General features: G+C 42.3%; 3 protein-coding genes across 3 annotated transcripts; 1 reads left to right on the plus strand and 2 right to left on the minus strand.

Annotated features, from left to right (window-relative positions):
* Nucleotides 1-3,427: 3,427 nt before the first annotated feature.
* Nucleotides 3,428-5,500, minus strand: LOC311505121 (olfactomedin-4-like; the record flags this gene model as incomplete). The annotated part of the gene is made up of 5 exons (XM_084568527.1): nucleotides 5,146-5,500; nucleotides 4,863-5,036; nucleotides 4,572-4,784; nucleotides 4,333-4,480; nucleotides 3,428-4,248 (listed from the first exon to the last, which is right to left on the minus strand). The coding sequence occupies exons 1-5, from the start codon at nucleotides 5,239-5,241 to the stop codon at nucleotides 3,428-3,430; spliced, it is 1,452 nt and encodes a 483-aa protein (XP_084424653.1). The 5' UTR covers nucleotides 5,242-5,500.
* A 9-nt stretch (nucleotides 5,501-5,509) lies between these two features.
* LOC311505190 (leucine-rich repeat-containing protein 74A-like) lies at nucleotides 5,510-10,553 on the minus strand. Its single transcript, XM_084568620.1, has 13 exons — nucleotides 10,142-10,553; nucleotides 9,808-9,983; nucleotides 9,628-9,735; nucleotides 9,434-9,527; nucleotides 9,218-9,267; nucleotides 9,042-9,123; nucleotides 8,851-8,936; nucleotides 8,583-8,777; nucleotides 8,395-8,490; nucleotides 8,130-8,273; nucleotides 7,902-8,006; nucleotides 7,673-7,758; nucleotides 5,510-6,247 (listed from the first exon to the last, which is right to left on the minus strand). The coding sequence occupies exons 1-13, from the start codon at nucleotides 10,248-10,250 to the stop codon at nucleotides 5,638-5,640; spliced, it is 1,941 nt and encodes a 646-aa protein (XP_084424746.1). The 5' UTR covers nucleotides 10,251-10,553; the 3' UTR covers nucleotides 5,510-5,637.
* An 826-nt stretch (nucleotides 10,554-11,379) lies between these two features.
* angel1 (angel homolog 1) lies at nucleotides 11,380-16,486 on the plus strand. The gene is made up of 10 exons (XM_084568747.1): nucleotides 11,380-11,554; nucleotides 12,083-12,958; nucleotides 13,054-13,301; nucleotides 13,401-13,470; nucleotides 13,556-13,998; nucleotides 14,125-14,266; nucleotides 14,353-14,463; nucleotides 14,555-14,588; nucleotides 15,598-15,755; nucleotides 15,846-16,486. The coding sequence occupies exons 1-10, from the start codon at nucleotides 11,464-11,466 to the stop codon at nucleotides 16,004-16,006; spliced, it is 2,334 nt and encodes a 777-aa protein (XP_084424873.1). The 5' UTR covers nucleotides 11,380-11,463; the 3' UTR covers nucleotides 16,007-16,486.
* The last annotated feature ends 1,735 nt before the right edge of the window (nucleotides 16,487-18,221 follow it).

An 18,221-nucleotide genomic window follows, 5' to 3' on the forward strand; every position in this document is an offset into this window, starting at 1 on the left:
CACTGGTAAAAAGTCGCTGTTGTTTGCGTACTTTTGATTTAAGGTCCGCTGCGATAGCAGCCCTTGCAGCTTCAGTATACTTCTCGTATTTAGCTTTGTGCAACGTGTTGTAGCGGCAACTTAAATTGAAATCTTTCATGGCAGATAACGTCTCTAAGCAGACTAATCACAAAGGTTTGCCTCTACATTATGTGAACAGATAATCTTCTTCCCATTTCACAAGTTTTCTCTTTCCTCTGCTCTTAGCCATGGCTCAACGTGTCTTCTTCACTGGTAGAGAAGACCCGGTGGAAGCGTTTACGAGGCGACGTCTGCGTTAGAGGCGCCATGTAGTGTAGTGGCCAACTGTGTCATTACAACTGATGCCATTACATCAGTGCCGCAGAGGATACATTTTAATAATTTTCAAATATTAATCTAAGGGCCACTTTGAGTTACACGGGCCGCCAGTTGCCCATCCCTGATCCAGAGAGTCATTTTGTGTGTGTTAGCTGCCCAATAGTAGAATCGTAAGGTAGGGAATGACAAACCACCTATAGACTATGCAAATTATTCCACCTTTCCAGATCTGATTTAAGCTTGTCGATTAGGGGTGGAAAGTTGTTCTTGTAAAGATCTGATCGCTTACGGCAGATATGCACACCTAAATACTTAAAGCTGTTTTTAGACATTTTTGATGGGAGATACTCATCTGGGATCCCAAGGGCCAAGTTATTTACAGCACAGTGGGATAGATAAAGGTTCAATAGCCACTGCGAACAACAGCAGGCTCAAAGGGCACACTTGGCAGGCTCTTCTACTGAGTGTGAAATATTGGGATTTCGTACCATTAGTTCTTACGGCTAGCCTAGAATCTAGACGCGCCCCTAGCGGCAGCAAATTACATTTGCTTCCAGGGGCAGTCTAGTCACTCTCCGTTGACTTGAGATTTCGAAAAATCCAAGATGGATCAGGCCAATCACGAGTCGGTGGGCGGGCTTAACATAATGACGACTGACCTGCGACCATAAATTCCGTGAATTACGCGTGAATTCCCCATCCTGCTAGAACTACCAGAGCGATGGCTGCTGCTAGCGAACAACTTTCTTTCGAATTGGCTTTGGCCGCCACTCTGAAAGACTTGAAGTTAAGCTTTTCTTCTTTCAAGGAACTCTCTTTTCCGTCGCTCTGACTACGTCACCTTCTTCGTTGCTCTGATTGGTTGTAGCGCTATCCTATTGTGTGGAGAGGGAGTTTGAAAGACAACCGTTTATCCCACCCCTCCGGTTGAGCCCTGTCTATGGAGAGTGCCCAGACCCTACATTTAATGTGGGTCTGGCTCGTCAGGCTAGCTTACGGCCGCTTTAGGGGAAGAGTATAAAAGTGTAATCCAAGATATATATTTAGACCCAATGCAGAACCTCTCTAAGACCTCAAACAGATAACTCCACTCCACTCGATCAAAAGCCTTCTCGGCATCCAATGAGACCACCACTTCTGGTATCTCCTCGGATGCTGCAGAAAAAAAGAATATCGAGGAGGCGGCGAATGTTGGAGAAAGGGTGTCGGTTTTTCATAAATCCAGTTTGGTTGAGCAAGATGATGCTTGGCATAATCGATTCAAGTCGTCGGGCCAGTGCTTTAGCTAAAATCTTATAATCAACATTTAAAAGAGAAATGGGATGATAAGAACTACAGTCAGAATCTTCTTTACCCGCTTTTAGTAATATCAGGTACGTTTGATTGTTACATAAAAGGGCTAGGCAAAATGATTGAAAGATTAGTTGTTGATAGTCACTGAATGGTGAGAAAAACAGGGTTGCGCTGTGGCAGTGTGGAGGGGGGTGACTCCAGGACACTGGAATTCACTGTTAAGCCTTCTTGAGGTGTCGTTGGCCTAACTTAAAACCCCAATGACATGCTGCATACTGCTGTTGACTAGGCCAGGTATCTGATGTCTTCATGTTGGTTATGATATTTCTTTGTTTGGTTAGCTGCTAAGCGGGCCATACAAGCCAGTAGCATTTGCTTACCTTATATTTCACAAGGTTTGAATTTTCCACTGTCGGTGGGCCATACAAGCCAGGAGCATTTATTGAGTTCATTTAGATTGTAGGCTTAATCGTCATATCTCATGACTGTAGGTTTGTTAGGATTTCTCAGTTGGACAGGACCTCTAAATGTGTTTTGCCTGGGATCTTGGCACAAGGGATTGTAACATCTAATCCTGTGTTTTAATGAATGAAAGATTTATGGCAGATTTTAGATCCAACCTCAACACCAAAATAATCATTCCTTCAACTTGAAGAATGCCAGTGCCATACAAGACACATCTGCTTTGACTTGAGATATTTTAACTTTTTTTTATTTTCTTTATTTTGAAATTAATTTAGATTCATTTTAGTCACATTAGAAAAAACAAAAACCAGTCAGAGAGCAAAACCCAAGATTCAATGATTTATTGATCATTCAAGTCTAAATATCTTAGAGCCATATGCAGTTAGGACCATATGTTTTTGGACAATGATTTATCAATTTACCAAATAAATAAATGAACAGAGTTACAGTTATATGATGAAAATGGGCACAGCTCATTTTTAATTTGAGGGTATTCACAACTAACTTGGATTAAAGACGTAGGAACTGTAATTGTTTGTATACGCAGTCCTCTATTTTCAGGGGCTCAAATGTAATCAGACAGTTTACCCTAATCATAAGTGAAATGTTAATTTTTAATTCTTTGAAGTCCTGAACCCGTAGTCAACAGTAGTGTTGTTTGGGCCGTGCAGAATATTTTACGTCTTCAGCTTCAAATCTCCCGGGTTGCTTTTACAATATATACATTGTCCACTGTACTGTTAAGCTCCATTCAGTCGACTTTGCTGCATTTGGCTGAATCTGAGCCGACAGAATATGCCAATAGGCTTTAAAATTCACGCAGCAGCTTCCAAACACCACTGGGCCAGCTCCTTTGGAAGCCAGGCGTGGTCATGCATCACGCTGCCTCCCCAGTGATTTACAGGTGATGTTGTATGCTTTGGATCATGATCCGTTCCACCAGTTGTCCATAATTTGTCATTCTGGTACACGTTGGTCTTTGTTTCATCTGTTGGAAGATTGCTGTTGAGGACAATACTTAAAAAGTGGAAGCAATGCCACCCTTTTGCATATATGGTAATGGAACCCATTTGTTAGGGTCAAGTACATAAAGATTTTAAAGAGGATTTCTTTATTACACTCTACATACAGAGACATATCCATGTCTGTTGAGTGAATTACTGATGTAGTCATAGTCTCATTTTCAGTCAGTAGAAAGAAAGACACATATGACACTTTTGTAATGCTTAAAATCATTTATTAATAATCAAGGAGAAGGAAAAAATGGAGAGTGTGATAATGATTGATTGATTGATAAGATGTAATATTTCACTAAATCACAGATAACGATTTAGGTATGAGGCTGCACAATGGCTTTAATTGTGTGGTTAAACCACAGATTGTAGTTAACATAGTAGCCATCATTGTACATGTAGAGCTTCTGGTCAGTTGGATTGTAGTCCAGGCTGGAGTACAAATTCTGGAACCTCTCAAAGAGAACACTCATGCAGCTCTCCTCTTTGGTTTTGGTGTCATACTTGTAAAATATCTCTTCGGTCTGGATATCAATCGTCCTGACTGCATACAGAACACCACACGCCATGAAGGCATTGCTCAGGCTTGGCTTATAAACACTAGTCACATATTCCTCCTCTATTCCAAAAGAAGCCTCGTTTATTTTAGCAATGACCATCTGACCGCTAGATTCCTCTGTGGCATAGGTCACCCACAAGCCGGTTTCATCAGCACTTAAGTCAAAGATCTGATCGGGGGAGCCAGTGTAAGAAAACCTGGTGCTGGCTCCAGCAATCACCCTGGACTGATATTCCATGGTGGTTAAATTCAGTTTGGCAACCGCAAATGGATTGCTTAACTGATAGTAGAGAGTATTATCACGGACGACCAAATTGTTCCCTTTACCGCTCCAGCCGCTTTTTAAGTTCTGATGAAGGAAGTAGTTTCTCAAGATGAGGTTTTTGTAGTCGACATAAAACTTAATGCCAGAAACTGAAGTAGTAGAGTAGCCAGAGTACCAGTACATAGACTCTCTGCCTGGAACAGGCTTTGAATCTTTCCCCCAGCTTCCAAACTTCCTGCTAGAGCTTAGATCAGCATTCAGCTGGCTTACAATGGGTTTGCTAACCTTGATGATACCAGTGTGAGCGCAAGAGCCTGTGGAGAGAGAGAGAGAGAGGAATATTAGTTGAATGAGTCGAAAGGGAAAACAATGCTTACACGAGAGTGTGAATAGCTTACCAATGTTGGGGTTGAAAAGCTCCTGGTGGCGTCTCTCGCATTCCTCCAGTTGCAGCCGCACCTTCATGTATTCTCGGCGGGTCTTCAGAACCACGTTCTGGTCGTAGCTAATCTCCAGCCTCGTCAACGTCTGGTCCATGGCTGCGACCTGAAAGATGACGTGTCCTTTTTTTACCATTAGATCACCACTGCATCTGTTGCCGCGGTAACCTCCCACACATCTGCAGCCCAGGACATACGTGTACACGCAGGGACTCAAAGGCAACAGTGGAGCTTTGGATGGAGAGCTGCAGCTCTTTAATCAGGGCCTCCATTTGTTTAATCTCCACCTTTTTCCCCTCAAAGTCAGCGGCATTGTAGTCGGCGGAGTTCTTCTCCATTATTTCAATTTCCGCTGACAATTGTGTGATCTTTTGTGCATATGATGTCAGCTTGACTTCATAGTCCTCCACCTGAAGTTGTGTAAAAAATCCATTTAGTTATTTTGTCACTTTTTTTTTTATTTGCTAATGCTTCCAAGATAAGAATACCTTGCCCATCTCCAGCTCCAGCTTGTGTGAGATCTCTACAGCTGTCTGCTCCACCGCCACCAAATCTTTTATAGGAAATGTTGAGCTGGGCAGGAAGGCATCACAGGTACAGCTATCCTCACCCCCACCTCCTGTCCCATTCCTTGCACTCCCCTTGCTCCACAGGCCAACACGCTGGGGGAAAAAAGGGAGTCAGATGAACAGAGATCATCTTACCTCTAATGTGAGTAGAGCTTCAAAGAACAAAGATGAATCGGTTGCATCTCAGTCATGCCATACATACCCCCCAGGCCATGGCGGAGCTCAGCAGTGCTAAGAAATACAGAGTGCTGATCATTCTGGTGCTGTCAGAGTGGTTATGACTGAGATACCTGGACATTCACAACTTATATATCCTATCTCAGTATAATGCCGGATGCAGCACCTGTCTATATTCGCATCATTATTAGCCTTGGCCTGGCACCATTGTTAGCCTTGGCTTGGCACCATTGTTAACAATGGTGCCAGGACATACATACTGTTATCTTAAACAAACACAAGTCAGAAAGTTCGAAAATTTGTTTGAATTCAACCATGAGTATCTGGGTGTGAACCAGTATTTAACGTCTGACAAAGTTCCCAGGTATTAGGAAAAGCTTGAACTCTGACCAAGGGTTTGCTGAATTGCTTTAAAGAATCAACAGCTGAATGAAATGTGCACAACTTTTATTTTTTTTATTTTTTGAGATATGTAACAAAAAAGTAACCAGGTGGAAAAACACAAGATAACTTCAAATCATGCGACAGTTTGTGTAGGATCCTTCGAGCCTTTATCTGAACGTTTCTTTGGTTTCTTTTTCTTCACTTTCTTGCTTTTGACTTTACCTTCTGGCTGCTTGGCATTAAGCGCGGGCCTAGACCTGGTCAGGCTGCTAGCACTTGGGCTCAGCTTGCTGTGGCCCATCTCCAGATCGGAACAAATACCCTGAGCAGAGATGGACTTGCCCGGAGCAGAGCGAGGGGAGTCAGCCAGCAGGTTGGGTTGGGAGTAGGAGCGCATTGCTGGGGAACTGGCTGGACGGTAGGGCGTGGTGCCCCCCAGCATGGGCAGGTGGACGTGTTCATTGCTCAGATTAGTGACGGAGTAGCGACTACTGTTGGACATGACAATGTGGTGCCACGAGCTGAGAGGGGTGGCAGAAAAGTGCTGAGGGCCACTCGAGTCTTCTTTGTCGGCTCCCGGAGATATGACCATGGAGCTGTGAGGTGTAACTGCCTCTACAGCGCTCTGGAAGGTTTTGAGGATGCGGTCACTCTTCTGCTTCTCTTTTTTCTGACGGGATTCAAACTTCCTAAGCTGGCGACGGTGATCTCTCATCATTTGTTTCCTTGTATCTGCCAGTCCCCTGCACAGAAGCATCAGATAAAATTCAGGGTAAAGATCTGGACAAATTCCCAGCTCATAACACACTTCAGTTCAGCTATACCAGTGTTAAGATAAGACCAGGGATTGTAAAAACACAAAGCAACATGTTCCAGAGATAAACACACCATATCTCTGCTCCGTAAAGCAATTTAGACGGCCAGTTTGTGAGCATAATAGGGATGGCTCGATACAACTTTTTCATGTCCGATACTGATACTGCAACTTGGAGTATCTGCCGATACCAATATCAATCCGATACCTTCTTTTCTCCTCTGTTAAGTTGTTTATAGTATAGATGTACTTTGCTTAATATGGACATCTAAAAACAGCATGGTCAAACTGTGCAACAAATATTCTGCTCCCCTAAGGGAAGAAATAAAATAGCCCACGATGTGCCTCAAGCCATAAGCTCTTTATTTAAGCTTCAAATCAGTGCAAACTGCAAACTTGAATGTTTCTTCTTTCACATGTAACCTCTGGGGTTGAACTGTATGTAAAACACCCATATCAAACTAGATATGGAATGGACTCAGATCCAATGTTCCATTGAAGACTATAGGACAGGGGTGCCCACACTTCTTTGGCTTGCGAGCTGCTTTTACAATGACCCAGTCAAAGTGATCTACCTGTGTATCCTAAGTCATATTAATTGGTGCTACAGTGTTAAAAGCTCTATCCATCTTTGTTTTTATTTTTATCAAGAAAAATAGGTACACTGTACCTTTAGAAAAATAGCGCTGTCTTTTTAAAAAAGACGGTAGTGTTGAGTTGTTGTGGTTGAAGTTGTGCGTGGCTGTGGATGTGTGCCGCTGAACTGAAGACATGTTGCAAATATAAAGTCAAATAAATAAAGATGAATGTTGTCTTGCTGTTTGTTTTGGAGGTGCAACAGATAAATGTTAAGCCAGACTAACATCTAAAACATTTTTTTTCCAATGGCACGCGATCTACCCGCACCAGTCGATCACGATCTACGTAACGGGCACCCCTGCTATAGGACATATGGCTGCTTTAAGTGAACTGCTAACTTTAAATAACTGTCACAAACGCTTGAGTCCAGTGCTGCTGCCACCCCTTGAGACACTGGCGTTGCACAAGTTGCATTCAGCTGTTTTACATTTCTCTTCCTTGCGTGGAAAATAACTCCACACAGCTGACATGATAAGAGCGCTAGGCTAATTCACTGACACCAGGTTCTGTTTACACACGCTTGCAGCAGATGCTCTCTGTTTACGGCATGTCGCGCAAAGTTAAGTTGAGCATTTGGGCTTAGGTATCGGATCGGACGGGCTATAGTTATTTTTTTTGATGTTCGATCCTGAAATTTTGAGCAATATCGGAACGATATCGATCCTAAGTATCGGATCGAGCCATCCCTAGCAAACAATATAGGGAAAATTCTCACCTGTAGTCCACCATTCCTGTCCTGTCACGATCAAGTCTCTGAATCAGCTCCTCAATCTGGTATCGATCCAAAGGAATGCTAGATTGCTGAAATAGTTTCACACAAAAAGAAGAAAAAGAATCAGTTCAATGTCTCTTTTATCTTTTTCATGAGTAGTTGCAGGGTAAACCTGAAAATCCTGCAAACTCAGTGACTCTATGCTGTTCTATATATCAATATGACGGGAAACCTGAACAGCCCTCCTGAAGTCAGTAACGGGGACTCGCATGGTGCCATCTTTGTCTATGTTCCGAAAGAAGTCCCACAGACGCAGCTTGCGATGATCAAGATAATCCTAAAGGAACATTGGTAGAAAAAGGTTTAGTCAGTTTATTCAGAATAGGAATTATGAATATATGTCATTTTTATTAAATTAGTGAGTTAAAAGTTGGATACAGTTGGTCATCTGTTTGTCAACCTGGATGACTTTCATTGGATCGATGCGTTTCGGTGGCTTCTTGGCAATAAAGCCTCCAACTCCTCCATACTGTACATCCAGACCAGGATGCTCCTGACATGTCACCTCCAAGAGATGCACAAAGTTCTCATTTACCAGCACATTCTGTTCAGAGGAAAGACGACGCACATATTTCAAAGGATGCATTCTGCTTCAGAAAGAACCCATGCAGTGTTTAGCTAGTAATACTGCTTTTAACATGACAGGTCATGCCACAATCACTCACACATATGTTGATCTCCTCCAAGGCGGTTTTAGGTGTGTTCTTCACCACGTTGACCAGAGCAAGAGCTCCCTCTACTGTTAAAGAGTTGTAAGCCAGCTACAAAGGTAAAACAGTCAGACATCAACTTACAAAGCCTCTGAGGCCATGCTGGTGATGTATACCACAGTAATACTAATGTATTAACCCACCAGCAGGACTCGGAGCGTGTCATTGAACTCAAGACCCCTGCACAGCATGCTGACGCCCTCATTGGTCAGGCGGTTGTTATTGAGGTTGAGGTACACCAGAGTGTTGTTGAATTTTAGGGCCTCTCCCATGGCCAGGGCTCCCTCATTCCCAAAACCGTTCCACGATAAATCAAGGTGTTTTAACATCATATTCACCTAAGCGTGGAAATAGTGATGGGGTGTTGCATACAAAATCTGTGATTGAATTAGTTTAATTTAACGGCCAAACCTTCAGTCCAGCAGCAAAAGCCACAGCCCCTTTCATTCTGAGATGATTCCAACTGAGGTCCAGCACCTCGAGGCCTTCATTGTTTGCTGTACAAAAAAAGACAAGGCTCTTGTGTCCATATAATATATATGACGTAACATTCATAATTAAAAACATTTAAACACAGTGATATTAAAAACTAGTGAATTAACCCAGCAGCTGTCCCAAATGCTCTCCTCCTCTTCCGCAAAACTCATTATGACTCAGGTCCAGTTCCTTTATCCTGGAGTTGGTCTGATTGTGAAAATAATAGTGCCATTACAAAATGACAAAGCATTACCAAGATGTAATTTGTCAAACATCAGGGGTTGGCTCATTAGTAACTTACCGACAAGGCATCCGCAAAGTATTTTGTGTCATCATCAGTGAATCTATTTCCTGCAAGGAAAAATGTATTTCTCGATTATGTTTGTGTTATGTAATGTTAAAATAACTGAACTGTTTCCCTATGCCACTTACAGCGCCACCACCACCACAATCTGTCTGTGGATGCAATGAAAATCAAATGCAGCAATCTATATGCTATTAATGAACACAAACCTACCTGAAAGTTTCAAAGACTTCAATGAAATGTTGTCCAGCAACATTTTGGCAACATACTCAGCTCCGGCAGATTTGAGATAGTTGTTTGATAAATCCTGAAAGAAAAAGAAAAAGGCTGCTGTGAAGAAGTCAAGTTTGAATTATGACCTGTAAGACACTTGTGCCCTCTAGTGCTCAGTGTGCAGTCCTACGTACCAAGTGCTGGATGGTGAAGTTAGCCCTCAACATCTCCACAAGGTATTTGGTGCCCTCAGCTTGAATGTGATTGTCCCCCAGTTCCAGGGTGTTTATGTGCATGTCAGTCTAAATACGGAAAAAAGCAATCAGCAATGCTCAGAAATCTAAAAGAGTCTCACTCTTGAATTTTAAACTTACCACTAAGGCAATAGCAAGTGCCTTGCACCCCAAAGGTCCTAGCCCATGGTGGGTGAGTGTCATGGTTGGAGAATCAAGGTTTTGAATAAAGTAAGAAACTGGCACCACACCCACCAGCTTGCAGGCCTGCAGATACACTTCAGCTATGGACATCTCCTTGTTATTCTTCTCATTTTCTGCATACAAGTACAACCACACAATTATCACTGTAAGGGCCTATAACTAGACTAATGAATATATATATATATATATTGCAGCAGCTCTGTAAAAACATACCATTCAGCTGCAGAATGTATTACATTGTATAACCATTAATCTAACATACTGTACTTACCGTCTGATTCCGGGTCTCTGTCAGATTCATCTTCCAAGTCTTGGTGCTCAGTTGGGGACAGGGAGCCTTCATCTTTTAAGCAGAGGGATTCAAAAGACAGTATGGACATGGCACTCTAAGCCTTACGCCCTCTTTGAATCTATTCTCTAGACAAAAGGGGGGAACACACAATGTTTGAGATTCCGTTTAAGATGGCCTGTAAGAGCTTTTACTGTGAAATGGAACAGACCTGTGCCTTGGACCCGGTAACCCTACCCCTCAGGTAATGTGTCATGTATAGTGGCATTAACAATTTATGCCTGTGTTACTGTGTTTTTAGCAACTCCAAACGCAACCAGAATGTCAGTCCAACAAGGAATATGTGAAATGACATACCTTATCTTAGAAATTAAAATAAAATGTTGTGTTTATCATAGTATTTTCTCTTAATTTTATGCAGGACGGTTTCTTGCTTTGCGGAATGCAAAATTCTGTTTTGTGGTCCCTAGTTTATGTCGAACTACGATGGAGAGGATCCTAACCCTTTACGTGATTTATAAAGACGGCACAGTCGATTACACTTCACAAGCCAAACAGGCTAAACACATGATAACATCTCATATTAAAATTAAACATCTTAAGTTGAGCCATTCAGGTAAGTTAAACTTAAACGATAATACAAGAAAAACAACAATCCTCTATATGTCAATACATAAAACAGATATTGAGTGTTTTTAAGAAATGTTTACTTTACATTTTGAAAGACTGTAATATAAATACTTATTTTTAAGTGCAGCAATGAAAACAAACCAAAGCTAAAAGAATAATTATACTATATAATTGCCATACTTATTTACTGATTTTCAAATACATTTATGTAAACATTTATACATTTATGTATTATGCCCCCTGCCGGACTATAACCCACCCATCACACAGGGACCCTACCTCACCAGCCTTAGTTACAAAAAGACTCAACCTGACAGTAATCGGGCACCTTACTGCACCTTTTGCACTTTTACTGGGAAAACCCAAGCTGCAAAATATACATTGCACTAAGTTGTACATAGTCATTTCTATTTCTATTTATTCACTATATTTATACATATATTTATACAGAATGTTTACATAGTAACTGTTTTACTGCCACTTCATCCAGGTCTATTTAGGTTTTTCTTTTTTATTATTGTGTGGTGTGAGAAAAGGGAGAAACGTTTTTTCGATTTTTCTGTATGTTGTGAACGTATTGAAAAATTGACAATAAAGAAATCTTGAATCTTGAATCTAAATAAATGATTCCTGGCCCCTCCCACTGCAAACGTCACTAACTTGCGAAAGCGCGCATGCGTTCCTTGCAGCAGAGAAGCATGATTGGCAGCCTGTTGTGTTATGTTCTCTACCCTTTCTCCCGCTACCTGAGTCGCCGAGCTTCAGGTAAATGTCCCAGCGCATGTTTGAGTTCAAACTGGTGCGGCCCAGCAACTCTGTCATTAAGTCAAAGCCACGTATGCATTTTCACAGCTGACGGGAGCTAGCCGTGGCTAATGTTAAATTTAGTTTGCTGCTGACTGAGCAGTTTAGACGTTTGTTGACGGTTGCCCCAAAATACTTTTTATTCCCGTTACGCGCTCAGTGCGGCACTCGTGGCTTCTCTTTGTGGGTTAACGCTTATAGTTTATTTAAATAAGAACATGTAATGTTGTTGTAATTTAGCTTGATAACTTTGTGTGTTAGCTTGCAGCTGTTTGAGTTTTGGACGCCCCACCTCCCATCATAAGGACGTCACGTGCGCGCGTGTGTGTGTGTGAAGATTGTGTTTAGTCAGGCAGATGTGTCACACTTTTTACAGAGGTTGTTTTGTCATTATTTTTGGTGAAGTCAGTCTCCCAGTCTAGAGACCTCAGTAAGTTTTAGCAAAGCAAGGATCCATCACTGTTTTCCTGTGTTACTCTTGTCTTACAGAGACCTCAAAGAAGGGTCTCCCACCAGCAATAGTTAATGGCACAGAAGTGTGGGATGGTGTTGGTGTCACCCATTCCCAGTCAGCCCCGCTGGGCCAGTTTCTCAGCTCAGCCAGTGGATCAGAAGGAGAAACGAAAGAAAGGGTAGAAGAACCAAGCCAAGAGAAGGAAGACCAAAATACAAGGCCTTGCATGGACAGGGATCTGCCGATGGCTGTCTTTCATGAAGACGCCAAGAACGATGCAGCTTTGAGTATGGGTGCGGTGCAATCTGCAGGGAAGGAGGAAGAGGAAGGAGCAGGAAAGGGACATGGACCACGGCAGGAGAAAGTGGAAGGTTCCAAAGAGGAGGATGAGGAAATAACTGTGCACTTTAAGGTGACGCACAGGAAGGAAGTCACGGAGGATAAACATGTTTCTCCATCTGATGACTTTAATCAAGAGCATGCACAGAAAAATAGATTGCAAACAGAGGAGAGCCAAGAAACCACCTGTCCACGACAGGAGCAGACACCAACCTTGGAGGAGTCAGTAACTCCAGCTGAGGACAAAATACAAGAAACCGCCTGTTCACTAGAGGAACAAATCCAAATACCAAACATGGATATACCACCCACTGCACCTGAAGTAACTGAGTGCTGGGATGAATATATATTAACCACTTCAGATGAAACTCCTGATGGAGCAAGCAGCTCCAAGCTGGTATTTACGTCCCTCCTTTCAAACACTCAGACTGACATCAGCAGCAAATATGATTCTCAAACTGGCTGGCACTTCCCTGCAGGGCCTGGCCTGCCTGAAGAAGTGTATAGTCCTCCGTGGAACTTTCCTTCAATGAGCTATTATCCTCCAGTGGAGCCCACAGTTCCCTATGAAGGTGAGAATCAGGTGGTTTTTCATTGTGTTGAGACGTGTCTGTGTTCATCCAGAGTTTACTGTCCAGCTCTGTGTGTGCTTTTGTCTTCCAACCAGTGTTATGGAGAGTATGGGAGGAGTTGGATGAGAAGGACAATGCGACAGAGCCAGCTCAGATACCTAGCCTAATACCTAGCCCACACAAGAAGGTCTCAATGGCCTTCACTGTCATGTCCTACAACATTCTTGCTCAGGACTTACTGGAGGCAAACCAGGAGCTGTACACACACTGTCCCCTGGAGGTGCTAGACTGGAGCTACCGCCTCAACCTGCTTCTACGTGAAATTCAAACGTGGTTACCAAATGTGAGTTAAAAGCACTTTGTTTCTCAGAACTTTATGTTAGGCATATTTTATATGCAGTCTTCATTACATGTAAGGATTTGTGTGTCCTCTTGTTTGTAGATTTTGTGTCTCCAAGAGGTTCAGGAGAACCACTACCATGAACAACTGCATCCTGTCCTGTCTCAGATGGGTAGGTCACCTCAGACAAAACGGTCGTGTTGGTCGATGTTGTGACAAAAGACTTAACACATATTCTGTACATGTTGTTGGTCCAGGCTACACCTGTGTGTACAAGCGGCGTACAGGGCCCAAGACAGATGGCTGTGCTACTTGCTATCATAGCAGTTGCTTCACTGAACTAGCTGTCACTGAGGTGGAGTACTTCAGGCCTGAGACGGAGCTGTTAGACCGGCACAACGTAGGCATTGTTTTGCTGCTAAGGCCAGTGGTTACCCAGGGGTCTGAGGTCAAGGAGAAGGGCCCGCCCCTCTGCGTGGCCAACACCCACCTGCTCTTCAACCCCAGGAGGGGTGATGTGAAGCTGGCTCAGTTGGCAATACTGCTGGCAGAAATTGACCGTGTTGTCAAGTCCTGTAGGGCCAAAGGTGAACACTGTAACGTTATACTGTGTGGAGATTTTAACTCTGTCCCATGTATGCCTCTGTACCAGCTGATCACCACCGGCAAGCTCTTCTACCAGGGTCTCCCAGCATGGATGGTGAGAGAGAAACAGTGCAATCCTAGAAAATATCAAGCTGCTCCCACATAACTCGATGTAAACTAGTTCGGATTTTCTTCCAGAATGTTTGCTACAGTTATCTCTCCAAACTTTTATGTCTAACAGATATCAGGTCAAGAGGACCTGTCATCCAGAGCCTATTGTCACACACTGTCTCGTCCCTTGTGGCCCAGCTGTCTGGGAATCACTGACAACTGCCAGTACACCAATGTCAATGAGGTGTTTGAGAGCCGGAAGCAGAAGTCAGGTCAGTGACACACATTACTTGTTACTGTTAATGCTTTTAGTGGCACGTTTCATCCCTCACTCCTTATATTTGTTACTCTTTTGCAGGGAAATATCGGTATCGACATGACTTCATGCTCCAGCTGCGCTATTGTCCAGCTGCATGTGTCCCTCCTAAGGACCTGCCCCTGATTCCAGGAGCGACTGAGAACAAACCAGGTGTTACAGACACACAGCACAGAAACCGTAACATCCGTTATTTAACTATTTACAAGAACTGGTTTACTTACTTTGATTTTCTTTTGCACAGATGCTTTAAGGGACAATCCGCCTTATGAGAAAAGGTCAGTTTACCTGCATGTCTCTATCATACAAGTGATTTGTAACTTAGTTTAGAGCAGCAAACAGACACCATACAAGACAATGAATATTGAAGTTACTACAATTAATAGAAAATCTTTACTGATCTCAGTTTAATCATTTTGCCAGTTGGCATTGTACAGTACATGGATGATGTACAAAAATGGAAAACAGAAAATTAATTAAAGAAGTCAGATTTGATGTTTAAGTGGTTTTAAATGATAGGTCTGGCACTATATGTCACCTTTACGGCCCATTGCCTTGGTGAATACTGGATTCTGATTGGCTGCGGGGTGCCCATTAATTACTGATAAAGGCCCCTACCACATATTGGGCAAATATAGGAACAGGGACACTGTCCATTTACAATTAACTAATAATGAACTGCAATAGACTGGCGACCTGTCCAGGGTGTACCCTGCCTCTCGCCCGATGACAGCTGGGATAGGCTCCAGCCCCCCTGTGACCCTTCACAGGACAGGCGGTTACAGAAGATGAATGAATGAATGAAAAGCAAAACACATTTTCCTGACCAATGCGCCACCCGGAACAATAAGAGTATTTCGGGGAGACATGGTGACTTCCATGCACAGTGTATGAAGTTACTCTTTGATTTCTTGAAAAGTGGTTTTGAGGTGGAACCTTAGGTTGACAGCTAGCAAACTGTGACAGCACCCACCTGTCCAGTCCACCGTGCTCTTAATTTCTGCATAAAAAACAGGTAAGCCACCTCCTTGTCATGAATTGGGAAATTAACTGTAGAGTCCAAAGCAGTTTTTGTACCAGGCTTATTTCTGCAGTAAAGATGAATATTTTAAAATGGAGGTCTATGGGGATCACCACCGTGGTGGCTTCATTATTGCGCCCCAGAGGTTGCTGCTTGGTTTTACAAGAAACACTTCAATTTTCAGAAAGAAATAACACTCTGGAAACCATTTCATTGGGATTTAAAGTGGAAAGGAGACATTGTCCATAAATCTTATGGTTCCACAGTTTCAGAAATACTGTCAGTCATCGGTTGTTCCTGGAGTCGGTCTATAAGCACGTTCTCCCAGGCTCTGGCAATCCAGAAGTCACCACCCTGCACTCCGAAGGGGGCCATACAGTTGACTACATCTTCTACTCCCCAAAACGCAACGCTGGTCCTAAAGGTATGAACTTGTAGCAGCTCTGAGTGACTATTTTTTTTTCACTTTGTGCTATTTGGAATAACTTATGTTGTGTATTTCTCTTTTCTCTAGCTGTTGGTGAGTCTGCAAGTCAAGGTCTGAAGCTGATTGGTTCCCTTTCTCTCCTGTCTGAGGATCTCTTGTGGTCAATGAAAGGCCTTCCCAATCACATATTCCCCTCTGACCATCTCAGCCTGTTGGCCAAATTCCAGCTGGACTTGGACACTGCTTGATAAGGAACACTGTGGTTGAACTCAAGTAAAACGGACGTCAGAGGATAAGTACATTTCGGTTCGGATTGTTCATACCATGCTCTCCAGAAGGGTTTTGTTATTATGAATACCCTTACTCGTAGCTCACTTCTTTATACTTACTTCTTTATAATTGTTTATAGTTTTATAAGTAAATTGAAGTCAATGTTTTTGTTCAAAGGGCGAGGGAAATAATGGATGCCAATATTCAGTCGTCTTCCACATGGTTTTCATCAGATAAATGAGTCATGACGGGGATCTGACTGTTCTTGTTTAAGGATGCTGTAATCGTACATTGAAAAAAATTAAGGAAGGGACTGTGTTAATTCTTATTGTTGTGATAACACACTGATGTGTTTATTTTTCTGATGCCAAATGTTCTGTTACGCTAAATCTTATTTTAAACTTAATTTTGAATTGAGAGATATTTTTTCAGGCGGTAAAAATATTAAATATTTTCCATTCATGTGTGACTCTTTCATGTGGGCCTGTAGGTTCAATAATTAAATTTACTCTGCCTGGCTTTATAATGTAGCAAAGCTAAATGCATCCACTGGCATTAAATCATCCGGTCCGTGTAGGCAGTGTATCCCGACTAGTCCAGTACTGAGACTGTGACCTGGATGTTGGCTTTGCCTCCTCCCATCCTACTGCACTGAGGTGCTCCATCGGTCCGTGTGCATGTGTGTCTGGTTGATGCATGAATGAATAATTCATGCATGTAGTTGATGGTGCTCAGTGAGGAAGTCTTGTGCAAGTGTTGGCTGTAGAATGTCTTCAAAGGTGTTATTCAACCACAGTATTTCTTTCACTGGCTTCCTTAATCCATGTCACTAAGCTGCTATAATGTATATAGATATATTTGCCATATAATACATGAGATAAAAAATTAGGTGTAAAGCAGACTGAGACTGTGTCTTAGTTATCCCTGTGGCATTGAATGAAGTAGGTCAATAGGTTTTTAAGCAAATAGGGCATTATGCCTTCTGTTTCTGCATCGCACAAACACTACTGCAAAAGACACGGGATGCTTGGTATTTATGGGAAGGATCGAAATGCGTTTCTATGCTCCGAATTTAAAGGCAAGAACATTAAACTCTTATAGTAAAGAGGGTACTTGCATTTGAACTTGCATTCAGTCAGAGGTATATAGTCTGTCTCCAAAAGTGGTTCCTTGCTGACTGATTTTCACTGAATGCAGCGGCCATATTAGCAGCTTGCCGTGGAGCAGACTTGCATCCATCCAATATGTGGATTCTCAGATCTAAACATGTAGGATGATCTCAGTTAGATTGTTTAATTCACTGAGGCGTGGCCTTCCCTTTTGTAGAATTTGCGTTCCCTTTGTATAAACCCAACAGCAGTAGTGTTCAGAAATCGCAGCCCGCTCCCGTCATCATTTGCCTTGGTATCAAAGGCAGTCCTTCAGCTGAGGACACCCTGTGCTCGATGTGAACTATTGGTCGACAGAAAACTGGCGCCATTCCCTGACTGACACCCACACAACTAATTATAGTGTACCTAATTGTTAAACACTTTTTTTTAATACATGCTTAGAGTGTTTTAATAAAACACAAATATCTAAAAATCCCTAATGGCATAAACCTAAATAATAAAAACCCAGAAACTGTGTAGCCACAATCATGGTGCCCCTTTATTGTGATCCTGTAAATAAACTTTTCCTACAAAACAAGTGCGTTACAGAACACCGAAATTAAAACAGACAACACCGACTGTAGAGATAAAAATGTCGACCGTAGCAATGTTCAAAACAGTGCGTGGTAAAATGTTTACTGGTGACCACCTGCACCGAAAGAAGTACAAAATGACCGAATTTCCCATTAAAAAAAAATACAAAATGCAGGTAAAAGTACTGTAAACGAACTGCTTAGCTTTTAAATGGAAGTCAGGTGCTTGGGTAAGGCAAGTGAAATACTGGATACAATTGCTACAAATAAAAATTAAAAACCAATGTATAAAGCAGTTGTACATTACATACATACAAATTCCTGTTACTTTACATCTGCATTAGATGCAGACTAGGTCAGCCAGCAGCTTTGCTATTAGTCACCTTGATAATTGTCTTGGTTCATGTGAAAGGTTTAAAATCCTGCAGCCAGAATAACTCCAACTCCTTCTTACACTTATATATGCATGTAAATAGGTACATTGTGTATTCAATGCAGTGTTCACAAAG

The sequence above is a fragment of the Chelon labrosus genome, assembly GCF_963514085.1.
Source record: "Chelon labrosus genome assembly, chromosome: 20".
Lineage (NCBI taxonomy): Eukaryota > Metazoa > Chordata > Actinopteri > Mugiliformes > Mugilidae > Chelon > Chelon labrosus.